Raw genomic sequence first — 17,607 nt, 5'->3', positions numbered from 1 at the left:
TCGGGTGGGTACCCATGAGGGCGGGTTAGACTGTCATGCCTAAGGGATACCTCCTTTTAGGTTTCATTTTTTTTATATAGATATTCATACTTTTTTACTATATTTTAATTTTTTTCTTAGCAACATATCTATTAAGGGTAAAGTAGAACAAAAATATATAAATTTTTTTTCTACTTTATTAATAATAATTACTCACTTATTTTATAATCATCTTTGATTGTTGAAAATTATTTTACTCTTAATTAATTATATAAATCTCACTTGATTTATGTGTTGTAATCTAAATTATTTATATATTTTATTTTATATTGTTTTCAATAAAATTCATAAAAATACGAGACATTATTTTTCTATCATTAGTTTATATATATATATATTATTTTATTTAGTGATGGCGTTTGGTCTGCTAGAGAGAAAAACATTGTTTACTTCCATTTTTTAAAGAATAACTATTTTTTTAGTCTCAATTTTATTCTCTATATTTAAACTTTTTTATTTTAGTTTTAAAGTTTTTAAAAAAATATTATAATTCCTTAAAGTTTTTATTATATCAAAATTGGTTCTTTAAATTTTTTTTTATGAAAAATGTAGGGAAAAAACGATATTAATTGTTTTGATTGCAAGTTTTATGAATTTATTAAAATTCGCTTATTCGAAATATTATGGATTTTGATCGACAGAATTTTATCAATTTTATGTTTGAAAAGACATTGATTGGGATGAACGTGTTTTTTAAAAAGGTGGAGTATCGAATAAAAAAAAGATAATTATAAAATACTATTAATCTCCGACACACGGAAAACACTAAATTGATAGTTAAATGTGAAGCGATGAGTGTGTAAGTATTTTAATAATTTGGTGATGAAGCATGAGTTCCTCGCCCTATTTATCTAGGAGTAGTAGTGTAGCCATGGCATTGGTCTCATCATGGGGAAAATGGCACATGGTGATGCTACACTCTCGCTCTCTCTCCTCTTCCTATTCTCACTCAGCGTCGCCAGAAGCGTCAGATCCGTAAGAACGCCCTTGTCATTATTAAAAAATTTAACGATCTGAATTGTGGCTCAGGCTCACTAACAAACTTAAGCAATTGCAGGATGAGCCGGATTGCGTGTACACGGCGTATGTTAGAACCGGTTCGGTGCTGAAGGGAGGAACGGACTCGAAGATCGGAGTGAAGCTGTACGACAAGTACGGATACTTCATCTACATTAAAAACCTCGAAACGTGGGGCGGTTTGATGGGTTCGGGTTACAACTACTTCGAGCGCGGCAACCTCGACATCTTCAGCGGAAGAGGACCCTGTCTTGACGGACCCGTTTGCGCCGTTAACGTCACTTCCGACGGCTCCGGTTCGCATCACGGCTGGTACCTTAACTACATCGAGGTTACGTCCACTGGGCCCCACTACTCCTGCGCTCAGGATAATTTCGAGCTTGAGCAGTGGCTCGCTCTCGACACCTCCCCCTACCAGCTTTGGGCCATCAGTAACCACTGCAGCTACCGCTTGGATCAGGCCCGGCCCATCTCCGATAGGGCCGGATCCAGATCTGCCTTCTCTATTTTGGATGCCCGCGCGTGAGTGTGAGTGTGACCAAAGGAAAGGGGTTCCAACTTCCAATCGTTGCTTCCTTTGGTTGTCGTGCTCATTCGCCCTTGTCACCCCTTTTTGTCTTTGTAATCTTCAATAATAATCGCCACTATCTCTATCCATTTCTGGATACATGTAAGAGTACTCCACTGCTATGCTTAATGCTATTGCTACTATTTACTTACTCAACTACATCTTTTTCTCAAGATGGAACCATCCAATGCCTCTTTGTTCTTTGTATTTTATTGGTAGTTCGATGATCAAAACTAAATTTTGGCAAACCAGAATACTTCACATGAGCAACAGTTGATATAACTTCACGTCTGTTCATTTTTTATTTTTAAACTAGCAGAAAAAAAATAGGTACAAAACACGTTCTAATGTTCTATGACACCTAGAATTTTACTAAACTTTGTAAAATAATTTTAGTAGTTATTTTTGGACACCCAATTTTTCAAACACTCTTATTTTCCTCTATCTATAATTCTATCACACACACCACCTATAACAATTCTACCTTTTTTCTCTTTTATCTGTTAGGTGTCGAATAGCATTTTGAGTGGCCAAATTTTATGGCTCAAAATCCTATTTTACACTTCGTGTAAGAGATAAAAAAAAAAAAAAAAAAACAGAAAAACATATAGGTGATGTAATATAATTGAGAGAAAGATATAGAAAATAATAAGTATTTGTTAAATGTTTGAAAAAATTGAATGTCCAAAAAATACAACTCACGTAATTTTTGTACTGATCACCGGAGTCCTTCATAGACCAATTTGATGAAAAATGTGACATTGTAAAATTAATTTAGTATTATATATATATATATATATATATGAAAAAGATTATTACTTTTTTAAGCAAAAAATTAACAAAAATATTAATGAAAATTCAACCATTGGCCTTTTCAAGGTTTATCAATATTTGTATTGATGAATGTTTATTTTGTTAATAAATTAGTGTAAGTACTATTGTAAATTTTTTAAACTTATAACATTCCTTTTAGTTTACAAAATGAGAATACAGTACTCTTTAGGTTTAAAATTTGGTCAAATTATTTTTGATAAAAAATGTTTTCAAATCATGGAATTTAATTGAGATATACGTGTCTAATCCGAATCACATGTATTTGTAATATTTCTTAAATCATGGTCTTTGGACTAATGCATTAGTGTAAGTTTTCATAAATGTGCATATTTGAATATCACTCCCAGCATGTGAATTAACAAACCTAGTGTTCATTTGAAGCTTTTTAGAAACAGATTCCATAAGGTTTATTTCTAAAAGGAAAAAGAGAAAAGATTGTGAGAAAGATTAAAGCAAATGCGTACAAGTTCTATTGTTTATTCCTAGAGATGAAAAATGTTTGTTGACATATCTTCACTTAATTTTTTAAAAATCATTTTGTTTATGGCATAACATGAAATGATATCAAACTATCACCGACAATTTAATTCAACTTTAGAAATGTAGAACTATATGATACTTTATGCTGAAACCTTTCCTTTAGCATGGGCCCGTTGTGTTTCTGAAGTGGATGTTAATCATCCTCTCCACAGCTCATCCACAACACGTTTTATCATTTTCAATGGATTTGAATATCGATCATTGACCATCAGTGTTCGTTCACTTTATGAGAAATACTGCACTCTTTTTTTTTATTTTTCTTTTTTTATACGTGCAAATAGAACTTGGTATAAAAAATAAAAAAAAACTTACAATATTCGCATATCTTACTAATTTATCAACAAAAAAAAAATCACATACCTTACTAAACTTTTTTTTTATTATTTATTAAAATTTATTTAAAAAAAATAGTTGGTCTCACGTACTCTTAATGTCTCCCAAATTTTTTTTATAGTTTTTAATAAGTTTTCATTGATAATAAAACATGTTATAAGCTTACAATGAATATGTTGATACACTCATTCTTTTTGAGAAATGAAGACTGGCAACACATCATTCTTTTTATATATTCACAAAACTCCATTTCTAAACTATTTCTATATATGTCCAACATATTGATGACCTTCATTCACCTCGCTTTTTTATGAGATGCTCTTTGGCCTCCAACAAAGCCCTGCTTAATTCCTCATCCTCCGGTGTCTTTTTTAGCAATATTTCATAATCTTGTATCGAAGCTTCCCATCTTTTCAACTACAATTGTATACACAAAACACATAAAAATGTTTAAAACGCATTGCATTATGTGAGTAAACAAAGTAAGCCTATGTGTGGTTTTACCTTTGCATTACAATCAGCTCTTCTCAACCTAGCCTTGTTGTAGGATGGGCGCAAGTTTAGAGCAGCAGTGCAATCTTTGACAGCATTCTCAAATTGGCCTAATTTTGATCTACATGCAGCTCGGTTGCATAGCAAAACCGAGTTATAGGGATCATGCTCTAACCCCTCTCCATAGGCAACACATGCTTCAGAGAATTTTGATGCCTTGAAAAGCTCGTTTCCATTTGATCGAGCACTGGCCGCTGCTCTAGCCTTTCTCATCACCTTCTTCACCCCATTATTATTAGAATCTAGCTTACATGCTCGCTCAATTGCAACTAAGGCATCTTCAAATCTGGTGACACATTGTGTGAATACGTAGATATTAAGAAACATGTTCTGCTTTTCAATTAGGCAATTAGAAACTAAACAATAACCTGCCAGCAGCCAAATGAACTCTAGCCTGAATCACCAACAAATTTGCATTAGCTATTGGTCCAAAGAACTTGGTGCACCCATCAACATCAAAATTAGGTCCCTTTGACATTATTGCTTCTGCATATAGGTGCCTACGAAGCTTCAACAATGCTTCCGCTTGCAATGCAAATATCTCCATTTAAGCCCACAATCAGAGTCATATCAGCATGATTCGCAAAGTTCAAGGTTTAACATATGAGAAAACAATACATGATCCTTCTAATCTTCACGTGACACCGACGCAAAACCAAGTTTTTAAATTTACTAATAAAAATGTAAGCAACACACTTATTTAAACACATTTCTTATTGACTGAAATTGATTGAAAATCACAAATTTTGATAGATTTGACATCTTATTTAAAGAATATTTCATGATTTTGTAATTTTCAATGAATTTTAACTAATACAAGAGAGTGTGTTGTGATCACTCCTTGTAAAAGAGTTTATAAAATCCGGTAATATGTTAGGTGGAGATTATCCGGACCATAGTAGTCTAGGAAGATGTAATAATTTCTAAATAGAGGCTAGTAGCTGCTAACCAGTGGAGCAGAATCTGCACCAGATGAAATGGCATAGTTGGTCTCCTTAATCAGGTTTTTCCAATCTCCTAACCTACGTGCCACAGTGCATTTGTTTAAATGAAACTGGATTTTTTTCACCTTGGCAATTTCGTCCGGGTCAGCCTCTGGTCCTGCCTGTTTATAATGATAAAGAGCCTTATCTGTTTCTCCTAATCTGTAGGCAAACACAAACTAACAATCAGTGACAACACCCATAACAAAGAAAGAAGAATTGTTATGAGATTCAAGTTGAAAGGAGTATATTCTTTCTTGTGCAAGTGTACCTCATGCTCAAGTTTCCCAATAGAAGATGAGCTCTGTGATAACGAGGCTCTATTTGAATGGCTTGTCTACACTCAAACACAGCCTCCAGAAGCCTCCCTAGAGCCGTTAATGCTGCACTTTTGTTGCTCCTATAGGAAGCTTTATTGGGGTCAATTGCAATTGCAGCATCATAAAGAGCCAAGGCTTCTTCAAACCTCCCATTCTTGTAATCCTCATTGCCCATTATCTTTAATTGTTCAGGGTCCACTCTAGTAGACAAGGTCCTGCACGGAGAACCTGGTTGTTCCTTGCTTCCTTTACTCTCATTCTCCACCTTACGGTCCTTGTTTCTTCCATTAGCACTAGTGTTTTCATCCCTTTGCATGGCATGGTTATGATAACTGGAATTCCCTCCTTGTCCCAGGTTACCTAAATTACCAAATATCATCACGTTGCCAGAAGATGCACGAAGAAAGGTGCTATTTCCCTTTTGGCGATCGCTTATCATGCTTTCAAGTTCACCAGAAATGCCAAGTGCTTCTTTAGGGACCCTTCTTCCATTGTTGACATAACCCTCTGCATGTGACACTTTGGATGAGCCTCTTGCGGGATGGTTCCTTTGGTGGTTTTGGTTAACATGAGAGATTGGCTTGGAGTCAGAATGAGGTGAAGAATTTGTGTGTTTATTGGATGAAGTTGTTCCCAAGAAAGTTGCATCTTTACAGCTACCTTGATGTTTTTTTGTGTCAGGGGTGTTGGAAAACTTTCTATAATTGATTTTGGGAGCAGAAGGCCTGAATATTGCAGCTATTAAGCCACAGCCAAAATTTCTTTGTGTGGAGTTTTTCCCCATGCTCTTTTTTGCTTATGTTGAAGGATGCTTCGCTAAGATGATGAAAGACTGCAATATTCTAAGGGAGATGAAATTGGTTGGTTGGTTTATTACAACTCCATAAATGAATATTCAAGGAATATGAAGGATTGTACAAATAAAGATTGATTCTATGAATTGATGACTTCGAACATCTCCAACCAAGCCACGTAAAATCCAACAATGAAACGCAACAACTACTTCAAACCTAAATTGTGAAGAGGGTAAACACATAATGACCGTTAAGTTTTAAATGTACACACAAACCCTCCTGGAGGGATTCCTAGGAAACAGAATTTCTTCATTTTCTGTTTCTTGCGGTTGAAAAAGGTCAAATGAAATTGCATAATCAATAGAGGACACGAGAATAATGATACACAAATAAGTTACGCTTTTTGTTTTTTAAAAACCAAAAAATGCAATAGTCGGTAGTTGGCTTTCAGTTTTTTAGTTACTCCAACTTTTTTTTTGTTTCAGTTGCTTGTTTGATTATGACAGGAAATGTGCCCTCCTTCATTTCTAACGTCTTAACTGCCGAGACACACAAGCATTGCATGTTTACACGACAACTGTAACAATATATGCCAACAAATGTATGACCTTATTTGTGTATCAGCAATGTGTAATGGGGAGAAAAATAACATCAAATTATATATTTGTTCTGTTAGGAGTTAAACTCTCCCTATGGTCTCATCTCAACGAGGGTTGTATGAGACTTTACAATTAACATAAAACTTCATCACTGAATTAAGGTCCTTCTTTAATCAATGTTGTTAAGGACCTTGAGGAGATTGCTAGCAATTCATCTAAGATGATAAAGGATCTAATTCCAAATTTCAAATATTTTAAGAGTTACTTGTTAATATGTTTCTCTTCTTTAATATCAAATATTGAATATAATATTCATGATCTATCATCTATAATCTATTATAATAAAGGAGATTGAACATTTTGTTCTACAAAATTTTGTATCTAATTTTACTCGTATAACTACTTTTTAAATCATAATTTTTATTTTATTTTATAAATTTCAATTCATAATCATCCATATTTTTAATTAACCACTTATTATTATATTAATTTTATTTTTTTATTTAAAAAAATATAAAAGTACAAAATGCATTTTTTACACTAATATCTAAATAATAATAGTTGATGATTTATTGGTTAATCATGTATTTAGATAGTTTCACAATAGAATTCACCTAATATCATTCTCTTTTATACAAATAGATAAAAGAAACACATTCATTTCATTTTCACTATTTCACACGTTTGTATCCCTCAATTATATTTAAACCATTTTTACTAATGTTGGGTACATTGGATAGAAAAAAGTGCACTACTCACTCCAAATGCAACCATATACTTTACATTATTTTTTTTTTTGTTTTGAAATTCTTGTTCCTCAACCTCTTGTGCAAACTTTTAACCGCCCACTATGTAATTGCTCGCTCTACCTTACTGTTAAGAACCTCATTACCCACACAATTTCATTTCACTTGCTTTCTATCTTTTTACTCTTGAACCATCTTCTTTTCCTCACTATAAATGTCCTCCTTATCTAATTTAACCTCACTTACTTCCTTTGTACTACCACCCATTTTCTCTCTTCTGCCACAGCAATCACGGAGTCACACTCGTCCACCACCTTTGTCACTGTACTCCTTCTTGTTTTGGTTCTGGCCCTTCTCCAACATTATGTGCCATTGTTGTACCATCCGAATGAAAGTGTCATCATGACCGGGGATTGAAGCTTTTTGTCACATTCAAAGGGTTCCCTCCATTTTGTTGAGTGCCAAAATGGCATGCATTCTAGAGGGATTATACGCGGGGAATGAGGGTCATCATATTTTCATGATGCTTCTATGAGATGTAAAAATGGGTTACAACATTCAATTTAATAGGAAAAAAAAACACCAACTTGTTGATATTTGTCATTGCTCAACTAGTAAAGAGTTGGTATCCTATATAAAAAATGGAAAAAGAAAGAAATTAATGATGAGAGGGAAGAGAGTAATGAGTGAAATAGAAGAGATAAATTGTGCTTTAAATAACATTAAATTATCATAATATCCTTAAAATAAATTTATTAAAAAAAGGAAGAATTAGATTCATTGTCCAAAATAATTTATGTAGATTCCTCCCTCTCTATGATTTGAATTATTAAAATAAAGTATCAAATAATTTTTAAATTTTGTAAAAATTTACAGACTTAATCTATATATTATGAACTTTAAACTCAACAGTTGGATCATTGAAATTTGATTTAAAACATGAGTTATTGAACAAAATAAATCTAAATAGACTTATTCCTGAAGTAAATGAAGCTCTCCTCATATATATATATATATATATATATATATATATATATTACTTTTAATTTAAATAAAATATGTAAAGTTTCAAAGTTACTTCACCGCACAAGTAATTATCATGCCAAGAATACTCTCACGAGATTTTAGTTTTTGTAATCAACTGGCTTAAGCTTCTAATATGTAACATTGGAACGAGTCCAGGAGCAAGACTAGCAAACTTACGTGTGACAAAATGAAATAAAAACAAAGTGCTTGTTAGATGAAAGTGGATATGAAAACATTCAGGTATAGAATTTTCATCTAAAATGTTTCCCAAAAAAATAAATCTGTCCGCGAAACCTATAATGAAACTCAGATTGCCCCTAAACTTTTTGTTAGTCGAAATGAAAATAAAGAAAAGCTAAATGCTTTCCTCCAAAGTCAAAGTTAAATCGTCACATTGTAAATGATTCTGAGATCCCATTAGAAGAACAGAAAACATGGGTAGAAAGTGATATCAGGCTTCATGCCTGCATCTAAACCATCAAGAGGGGTTTCTGTTCAGTTCTTTTTGTATTGCTTCTGATAACTCCTCTGCATTATACTCGACTCCAAAGCATCTCATAACCTCCATTTTAGGATTCAGCAAATACCTGAATGTTTAAACACAGTTTATATCCAAGTGCAACCATACAGAACTACCGAAGGATGCATAAGGGTAGAACAAGGGCTTACATGTTGTGGGAACAGTCAACAAGATAATCACCGCCATCCTCTTCTACCTTTTTAAAATAAACACGATATTCTTGTGCCATCTGCCTAACAGCAGCAACAGGTCCGGTTAATCCTATGATTCTTGAGTCAAACTCTGCAGCACAACAGAGGGAAGATAGACAAGAAAAGTTAGTGGGGAAAATTCATTGAGGGGAGGATAAGGGTAGAACATAAAGCATAATTGACCAAATCAAAAGTTTTAAGTAATTAAAAATTATGATAGTTTTGTCACACCTTCAAGGTATGCACGAAGTTGTGAGGGAGTATCACGTTGAGGATCAATGGTAACAAATACTGGAAGAATCTTAAGCTTCTGTTTTGATTCTTGATCCAAATAAAATACAGAATGTTAAGTTTAACCCAGAGAAAAGAAACTTATAATACAGTGAACTGAGATTAAGTGCCAAACCTAATATATTGATTGTCTTGGCCATAATTTGAACTTGTTCTGGCCCTAGATCGGGGGATGAGGTATAGCCAAAATAGAGGAGAACCCAATTCCCAAGAAAATCACGTTCTGTAACTGTTTGTTTCTCTGTATTAATTAGTGTAAATGGAACCCAAATTATTGATCCATTGACAACATTTCTGGGTCCACTACCCTGATTACCTGATTCAAGAAATAAAGCAATTATGATAATGGAAATAAAACACCCTTGCAAACCTATATTAGGATCACACTTATATAATCCGAAAACTTGCGGAGCTTTGATGCCTGAAAATGAAACTATTTCACCCAGAGTTCACAAGTGATTCCATGAATACTCTTGGACAAGATCTTACAAAGACAAAAATTAGCAGATTATGGGTATTTCTTGCAACGTTTGGCCTGAGACTCTCAACTGCATGATTTTTATTTGCAAGTCATGGATCATTTTAGGCAATAAAATTCCAATCAAGTCATAATTCATAAAGCAATGGAACTGGAATTTATCACAAGCTCCAGTTTCAAATCCCAACAAATGCCTACTTTGTAAAATCGAGACCCATGAAAAGAGATACAATTTTAAGAAAACAAAAAATGGATCTACAATAGTAAGTTGCAACTTATGATGTCATGACCACTTCTTGTTTGTATTGGAATAATCTCATAGCAAAAATGCAATTTAAGATATGCACCTTACATTCTTCTGTAATGGTTAGTTCTAGATGATATCCTATATATTATTATCAAAGCATACGTAGCTAACTGATACATTTGAAGAACGAATAGAATTTTTATTTTCATATTTGAGACATAAATTAGAAGTTTCAATGTTTCATCAACAGACAGAAACCAACCATCTAGTCAAATATGTTCATACAGAAATTAAGCAAAGACTCTCCCCAATTCCTAAATACATATACAAACTCACATGAGTAATCATCAAATGGCGCCAAACATGACTTGGGTAGATTTGGCACATTGTCATGATAAAAATAATAATAAAATAACTAAGCAAAAAGATGCATAGCTCATCATTCTTAGACACTAGTTGCACTCAGTGAATGTCATGTAAAAACTGACCTCAGAAAGTTTCCATCAGCAAAATGTTTGGCATGTTTATAAATTGCATCAATGGATTTAAAGTTTAAACTTTGTTATAAATTCAAAATTATATAAATTGCATCAGAGTGCTATAAATCCAAAACAACGAGGTAATATTTCCAAAATCAATTCTAACAACATAAGAACTCCACTGTTACAACTTCACAACCAGTATGCCAGATCACTGATAGTCTTAGACCCTCCAACCTCTTTTATCATTGAAGCAAACATGTCTAGCAACAACTAATCAGACAAAACTCTACATAATAAAACCATATACAGTCCCGCAATGTATTTATCATTTAATCAAGCAATGCTGCTTCTAAATATAAGAAAAGAGCAACATCTAACTTCGCTCATGATGCAAGAGCATAACAAATCAAGTAGGCTACAGACAAAACCAAACTCTTGAAAGCATATCAATTGTGAATACCAGATTGCATATACCTTTGGGAACAGCTCTCTTCTCATCGTTGTAGTGAAAAAAAGCTGCAATCCCAGCAAATCCTAGAACAGCAGCTGGCTAAAGGAAAATCAAGAACACACAGAATTCAACCCACTAGAACCGAGATAACCAATCAAGTAATTGTTGCATAGCAATGCATCAATAAGAGAGAGAGATAGAGAGGAGTAAGGGAACATACAGCAACATAAGCACCCCATGAGCGAGAAGCCTGCGAGGTGGAGCTCGATTCAGGAGTGAGTACAGGATGAACATCATGTTTTGTTTTACCGTGTCTTGTAGATTTTGTATACCTAACAGATTGAGTTGTCCTAGAGGGAACACACCTATCACAAAAGCTATAACAATTAACACTTCCCAATGCCTATGATGCGTCCAACTTTAAGAAATAAATAAGCAATTCGTCATATTGTTGAGAAAAACTTATGTATCGGTCCCAAAATTAAAACTCAAAAAAAGAAAAGTGAAGGGTTTAGAGAGTGACCTTCGAAGAAGAGCGAGGGCCGCCCCAGTGGAGCGATTGTGGGATGAAAAGAGCATAAACCTAGGAATGGGCATGACTAAGGTTGTTGGAATGCAAAAAATTGATACCCATGTCGTTTGATGCCATAAAACATCCAAATATTGCCTTCTTCTTCAAGCTTATTCTTCTCATATAATCTTTCGCTCAATTTAGTAAAACATTTTTTTTTCTTTTCCGGGGGCCCTGCTTTGAATGGATCCAATTACCCGATTTTACATATTCTTCCAATAGCTTGACGAGTGTTAGGCTATACTCCAAAAAGTTGTCCTTCCAACGAGCTAGATTAACTAAGCTAGGAAAAAAAAAATCGAAACTTATCAAACCTATTTCGCCTAGTATTTAATTTTTTATTTTTCTTTATAAAATTGAAATAAAAATAAAATATAATATATTAGGTCAATTTAACCTCATCCATGGACCAATAAGATATGTTAGATCACAAAATAAATAGTCCATAAAAAAATTAAAGTTTAAGTAGATCAATTCATTTCAAAGCATTGGTACCAAGTCAAATAGATTCATTTCACATCTCTAATAATACTTAATAAACTCACTTACATCTAACATTTTTTTTTCATGACATCAGAAAACATATAGTTTAAATATGATTATCTTCAAAATCTTAAATTTCATGTTTCCTCGCCTCTTTCCACCCAATATTTTTTGCTACTTATGATGAAGTCATGTTTCTTTCTCAACAATCACAATTACAAGAAACATGTGGTATGTTACTCTTTTAGCAAGCGAACTATATCGTTTAAGTATCCTAAATGAGTTATGTGTCGATCCTTCAAAAACTTATATAATATTTGGCAACTCATATTTTATCTCAACAAATTAGACTGAAAATACACATTTAAAATATGTCATTTGACCTTTATTTGATAGTCATAATACATTGATTATTTGAATGCAAAGAAAAAAAAATGATAATATCAAATCACTTACAATATTAATGCTTTACTTTTTGGCCACAAGGGTAATGGCATCGATCAATTTAGTTATTTAAGAAAATCATTCATGTTTTTCTAGTTGTCAGTAATTACTTACGTGTTTTTCAATTGTTGGTCTTTTATGCGGAGCATTTTAATGGTTATTAATCTCTTCTTAAATAGCCTTTCACTAAAAGATAACATCGGCTACCGTGGACCACCTTTGTAGGCGGTCTACCGTGCACCATTTTTTCTGATTGTTGGATTAATTAATCTCATGATAACACTATATTTTTTATCACTAGATTATTAATCTTTTCTTCCTTGTACATTCTTTATTGCATTGCTTCCCCTAGCTCTTCTCCGTGTCTTTCCTTATTGAATTTGTGTTGTTGAGATTCTTAGTTTTGGCACCACAAGTGGAGCTAGTTTGCAAAACGAAGTTGTTTTGGGAATTAACTTCTTCTCAATTGCAAAACCAGGTTGTTGTTGTTGAGCTAGCTCTTTTGATTAAGTGGTATGAGTATCTCTTAAGAGTCATTTGTGAGGGGAGGGATTCATTGTTGAAGAGGTAGCCGCATTGGGGGTTTCTGCAACTGAGAAGCTTGGTGGTGAAGAAATTTTTAAGAATGAATGTTGGGATTTGGGTGGGGCTAATGTTGGAGAAGAGACAGTGAGAGTGGTGGTGAGGGAAAGGGAATTATTGTGGTGCTTAGGGTTAGGTTAAAGGAGTGGAAGCAACGAGTTAGCACTATTTTGCATAAGAGAAACCACATCCACGGTTGACGAAGAACATTACAGTTAGAGTGGAAAAAGTGAAGAAAATTATAAAATCTAGTACATCAAGTATATCATGTTATTGTAGGATATAGATAAATCTAACCATCCATAAAGAGTGGTGCATTGTTGATCACCTTTAAAGGTGATCCACAAGAGCACCCATCTAGAAAATAGGTTTATTATCTTTTGTTTGGAGTAAACCATTAAATTAATCATTCGAAATTGCAACAACATATCATCTTATTCCTTAAAAATATGAAGAAAAAAGTTATTCCTTGAGATAAATAAGTATTTGGTTGGTAGGGAATGAATGGCAGGGGATAAATTTTTAAAATCTTTTCTTATTTGGTCTCATTTTAAGGAGGGAAGGGGAGGGGAGCAAAATCCCTCCAAACCAAATTTCAGCTTCATTCCAATATTGAAGGGATTTGGAGGGGAGAGAAGGGATTTTTAAACATTTTAATATAAGATCTAAAATATTTTTATTTATGCTATTAAATTTAAAATTACAAGGATACAAAAGTAAATTTGTTTGTGAAACATTTCCCATCTTCTTATGAATTAAACAAAAAAGAGTTGTCTCTTCTTCTCTTTTCTCAACCAAATAATTTTTTTAACTCTTTTCCTCCCCTTCTTTTCTTTGAACCAAACAGACCTTTAGAGTCATTTTAGATAAATTTATTCATAAGCATTTACAGAAGAGGAAAGCAGGAAGAAAAATTGAAATCAACTTTTTTTATAAATTAAAATTAGCTTATGCACAAGTTAATTTATAAAAATTATCTTATATTAGTTTCTTTGAATTATTTTTTAACTTATGTATTAACTAATTTTATTTTACGAAACGTTTTTTCTTTATATTTTCTTATCTTATAAATATTTAGGGGGGTGTATTGGTTTAGGATTTCGTAGGATTTTAAAAGACTTTTTTTGAGTAAAAAAATCCATTGGTATTCAATCAGGATTTTATGTCACTTAAAAATAATCCAGTGGTATTCAATCAGGATTTTCAAGATTTTTTAAAGAGTCCATTAAAATCCATTGGTATTCATTTGAAATTTTTTACAACTTAAAAACAATCCATTGGTATTCAAAAATATAAGGATTTTAAAGGATTGTTGTGTGAGAGGGATTTTGAAGGACTTTCTAGTGTTATCTATAAATACCAAATTCATAAAACAATCCCATCCAAACCCATCGGATTTCGAAGGATTGTTTGAAGTGACTTTTCAAGTGAGTTTTTTATCTTTTTTTTCTATGCTCCTGTCTTCTCCATTTTTTCTTTGCTAATAATACTGCACTATTGTTCATTGCTCATATATAATATTGTAATATTGTTCTCATCTCATTCTCCTATTTTGTGAAACTCTGATATATAAATGATAGTGTCATTGATTTGTTCTATTTTTCTGTTCGTTCTCTTTAATTGACTTGCTTTATTTTATTCTATGTAGTTGAATTTGTTCCTTTATATAACACAAAAAAAATGCTTAAAATTTTAACTTTTAAGTGGTAATTTTTTTTATAACACACATCAAGAAAAGAAAAAAGTGAAAGATGAAATTGATATTATAATCTCTACAATATATATATATATATATATATATATATATATATATATATATATAAAAGATGAATTTGTTAGGGTTTCTGTGAGTAAAATGAGATGAAAATTGATCTTAATTGGGGGAAGAACCCTCTTAGCATAAAAATTGCGATTTATCTTCTTCCCTTAAGTTTGTTACTCTTATTCTCCTCCTTTTATGACTCAACAATTATTTTATTTTTTTTACTATGAATTTTTCTTTTTCTTTTTATATTGTGAAATTAGGACTTTTTTATATTTTAAAAGAGAAAATTAACATAAAACGTTGCAGTATCTAATTTTTTAGGGTTTAGAATTTATGTCTTCATTAGCTTATTTTTTAAAAGAGGAAATATTGTTAAAATATTTGTTAGAATAATTTATATTTATAAATATCGTTAAAAATTATCATATAATATATAACTAAAATAATATATATATATATATATATATATTCCTTATATCTAAATGCTTATTCTTTAAATAATAATAATAATTATTATTATTATTATTATTATTATACTAATATTATATATATTGCATATGTAATTAGGTAACTATTTTTTTGGTGGATTGTGGATTTCCTAATCGACGCCAATTTTTAGCTCCATTTCGAGGTGTAAGGTATCATCTACAAGATTTTGCAGGTCAGGGTAATCACCCTGAAAATGAGAAAGAATTGTTCAATCTTTGTCATGCGTCTTTAAGGAATGTGATCGAGAAAATATTTGGTATTTTTAAATCAAGGTTCACAATTTTTAAGTCAGCATCTCCATTTTTATTTAAGACACGAGTAGAACTTGTGTTAGTATGTGTAACACTACATAATTTTCTACGTAAAGAATGTCGTTATGATGAATTTCCAATTGAAGCGGTGGATGAACCTTCATCTTCAACGTTACCAATTAATGAAGATCATACTTTTGAACCTATTATTCAAATCCAGGAACAAGAGCGAAAATACGCTAATGCTTGGAGGACTAGTATAAATATGGATATGTGAGTGAATGCTATTTAAGAAGACAAGATATTATGGAGAATTATTATTATTATTATTATTATTATTAATTCTCTAGACATTATTTTTTTTTATTATTTTTGTCTTTGACTCTTTAAATTTGAATGTATGAAATTTTTTTTGGAATCTTATCAAATGTCAAAAATCCATGAAAATTCTACAAAATCCCACAGAATCCATTAAAATCCTGATTTAAAAGTCTTGCAGAATCCATTAAAATCCTGATTTTAAGTCTTGTAGAATCCTGCAAAATCTTAAAAGTCATGAAAATCCTGCAAAATCTTTTAAAATCCGTAGGATTTTTTTTAACTAAAAAAGTCCTTTAAAATCCTAATCCAATACACCCCCTTATTAAAAAGTATATTGAAACATATCCTTAATCTTTATCATTAATATTCTATTAATTTGATCCAACTTTGGTAACTATTACTCATTTTAGCATCTAATTTTAGATTGCATCATGGTCTTTAATGACGATGACCAAATTAAGTGATGATTATGAATTTAAAAAGACTAAATTACATTTTTGGTTTTTTTTTTTTTTTTTTAACAATTTATAATTTTGGTCTTTATTTTAAAATAAAGATATTTAATTATCTAATTTTAAAAATATAGAATTTTCATTTTTTCGTTAGATTGACATTTTTTAATAATTAAATTTTAACATTTATTTATACTTAAGTATCATGAGATTTAGAAACAAAAAAAAAACTAAAAAACCTACAAATAAAATTTATTAATAAAATAAATATTAATAAGTTGTTAAAATATATATAAACAAATATTTTTAATGTTATTTTTTAACTTTTTACTTGTATATGACATGTTAATAAATATCACATTATTTAAGTAATTATAAATCACATAATAATGTCAAAATTTAACAATCAGCAAGTATCAAATTGATAATAAGATAAAAAAATGTGTATTTTATAAATATAAAGATTAAATATCTCTATTTTAAAATATATAAAAAATTAAAATTAAAAATTGACAAAAATAAATGCATGAAAAGTAAATTCTAACCGTTTAAAAACTAAATTAACTGACATTTAGGGATTAAATTGATTAACCATGTTAATTTTAGGATATAAATTAATTGACAATTATGAAAGTAAGTGAATGAAATTACTTTCTTATAACATGGCAAACCAAAAATTGGTACTTGCAATTTGAGAAACTAATTTAATGTATTTTTTTTTATATATATATCTTAGCATGTTGTTACTTGTGCGCTGTAGCTTTGGTAGGTTTGGGCCTTTGAGTTCATGTGGGTCAGTTGGCTTGTTTTTGTCTGCGGCCTTTGTGCTACCGAAAAAAAAAATGTAAAACCATCTCTCTTCACATCTATCAAGTAAATCATATTTTATAACATGTTTGTTTGTTCTATTGATGGCCTTTAGAATTTAGAAACATGTTGATCACTTAATGTTGACCAGTTTTATGTTCCTACTACAATTATAAAATTTTAGTTAATTATTAGCCTCTTTATCAGATGGGTTGCAAATTCTTTGCTGGATTAAAATTTGCATGTATGCTAACATTATATTTTGCCGCATTAAATGTGAAACAAATTAAAAAGTCTGCCAACATTGGTGCAAAACCATATGCTTCTATTGATTCCGAGTCAAACCACATCAGTAATAATCCTAGTCTAAAGTGCGAGTCATAAATGAAGTTTAGGTAAAGACTTGAAGCCTACTCCTTCGTTGGGAACAC

At 31.5% G+C, this 17,607-nt stretch overlaps 3 protein-coding genes across 3 annotated transcripts; 1 reads left to right on the top strand and 2 right to left on the bottom strand.

The window, feature by feature from the left end:
• The first annotated feature begins 853 nt into the window (after positions 1–853).
• LOC109789592 (PLAT domain-containing protein 3) lies at positions 854–1,780 on the top strand. The gene is made up of 2 exons (XM_020348572.3): positions 854–1,014; positions 1,097–1,780. Exons 1-2 carry the CDS (start codon positions 928–930, stop codon positions 1,580–1,582), a joined length of 573 nt encoding a protein of 190 aa, XP_020204161.1. The 5' UTR covers positions 854–927; the 3' UTR covers positions 1,583–1,780.
• A 1,196-nt stretch (positions 1,781–2,976) lies between these two features.
• On the bottom strand, positions 2,977–8,088 carry LOC109789582 (inactive TPR repeat-containing thioredoxin TTL3). Its single transcript, XM_020348560.3, has 5 exons — positions 5,138–8,088; positions 4,833–5,028; positions 4,252–4,424; positions 3,836–4,169; positions 2,977–3,748 (listed from the first exon to the last, which is right to left on the bottom strand). The coding sequence occupies exons 1-5, from the start codon at positions 5,968–5,970 to the stop codon at positions 3,623–3,625; spliced, it is 1,662 nt and encodes a 553-aa protein (XP_020204149.1). The 5' UTR covers positions 5,971–8,088; the 3' UTR covers positions 2,977–3,622.
• A 451-nt stretch (positions 8,089–8,539) lies between these two features.
• HCC2 (Thioredoxin superfamily protein) lies at positions 8,540–11,845 on the bottom strand. The gene is made up of 7 exons (XM_020348567.2): positions 11,535–11,845; positions 11,232–11,376; positions 11,035–11,110; positions 9,469–9,669; positions 9,294–9,383; positions 9,021–9,153; positions 8,540–8,938 (listed from the first exon to the last, which is right to left on the bottom strand). Exons 1-7 carry the CDS (start codon positions 11,606–11,608, stop codon positions 8,830–8,832), a joined length of 828 nt encoding a protein of 275 aa, XP_020204156.1. The 5' UTR covers positions 11,609–11,845; the 3' UTR covers positions 8,540–8,829.
• Between the last annotated feature and the right edge of the window lie 5,762 nt (positions 11,846–17,607).

The sequence above is a fragment of the Cajanus cajan genome, chromosome 2 (assembly GCF_000230855.2).
Source record: "Cajanus cajan strain Asha chromosome 2, NIPB_CcT2T_4, whole genome shotgun sequence".
In the NCBI taxonomy this organism is placed as follows: Eukaryota; Viridiplantae; Streptophyta; class Magnoliopsida; order Fabales; family Fabaceae; genus Cajanus; species Cajanus cajan.
This window is presented reverse-complemented; position numbering and strand designations above follow the sequence as displayed.

Bases quoted from the DNA above. Each gene is read 5' to 3' on its own strand.
- LOC109789592 (XM_020348572.3), top strand. From the start codon at position 928: ATGGGGAAAATGGCACATGGTGATGCTACACTCTCGCTCTCTCTCCTC. The intron at 1,015-1,096 runs GTAAGAACGCCC...AAGCAATTGCAG, and splicing joins TCGCCAGAAGCGTCAGATCC to GATGAGCCGGATTGCGTGTA.
- LOC109789582 (XM_020348560.3), bottom strand. From the start codon at position 5,970: ATGGGGAAAAACTCCACACAAAGAAATTTTGGCTGTGGCTTAATAGCT. The intron at 5,029-5,137 runs GTACACTTGCAC...GTTTGCCTACAG, and splicing joins TTGGGAAACTTGAGCATGAG to ATTAGGAGAAACAGATAAGG. The intron at 3,749-3,835 runs GTAAAACCACAC...ATACAATTGTAG, and splicing joins GAGCTGATTGTAATGCAAAG to TTGAAAAGATGGGAAGCTTC.
- HCC2 (XM_020348567.2), bottom strand. From the start codon at position 11,608: ATGCCCATTCCTAGGTTTATGCTCTTTTCATCCCACAATCGCTCCACT. The intron at 9,670-11,034 runs GTATATGCAATC...TTCTTGAATCAG, and splicing joins GAAGAGAGCTGTTCCCAAAG to GTAATCAGGGTAGTGGACCC. The intron at 9,384-9,468 runs GTTTGGCACTTA...ATTTGGATCAAG, and splicing joins CAAGACAATCAATATATTAG to AATCAAAACAGAAGCTTAAG.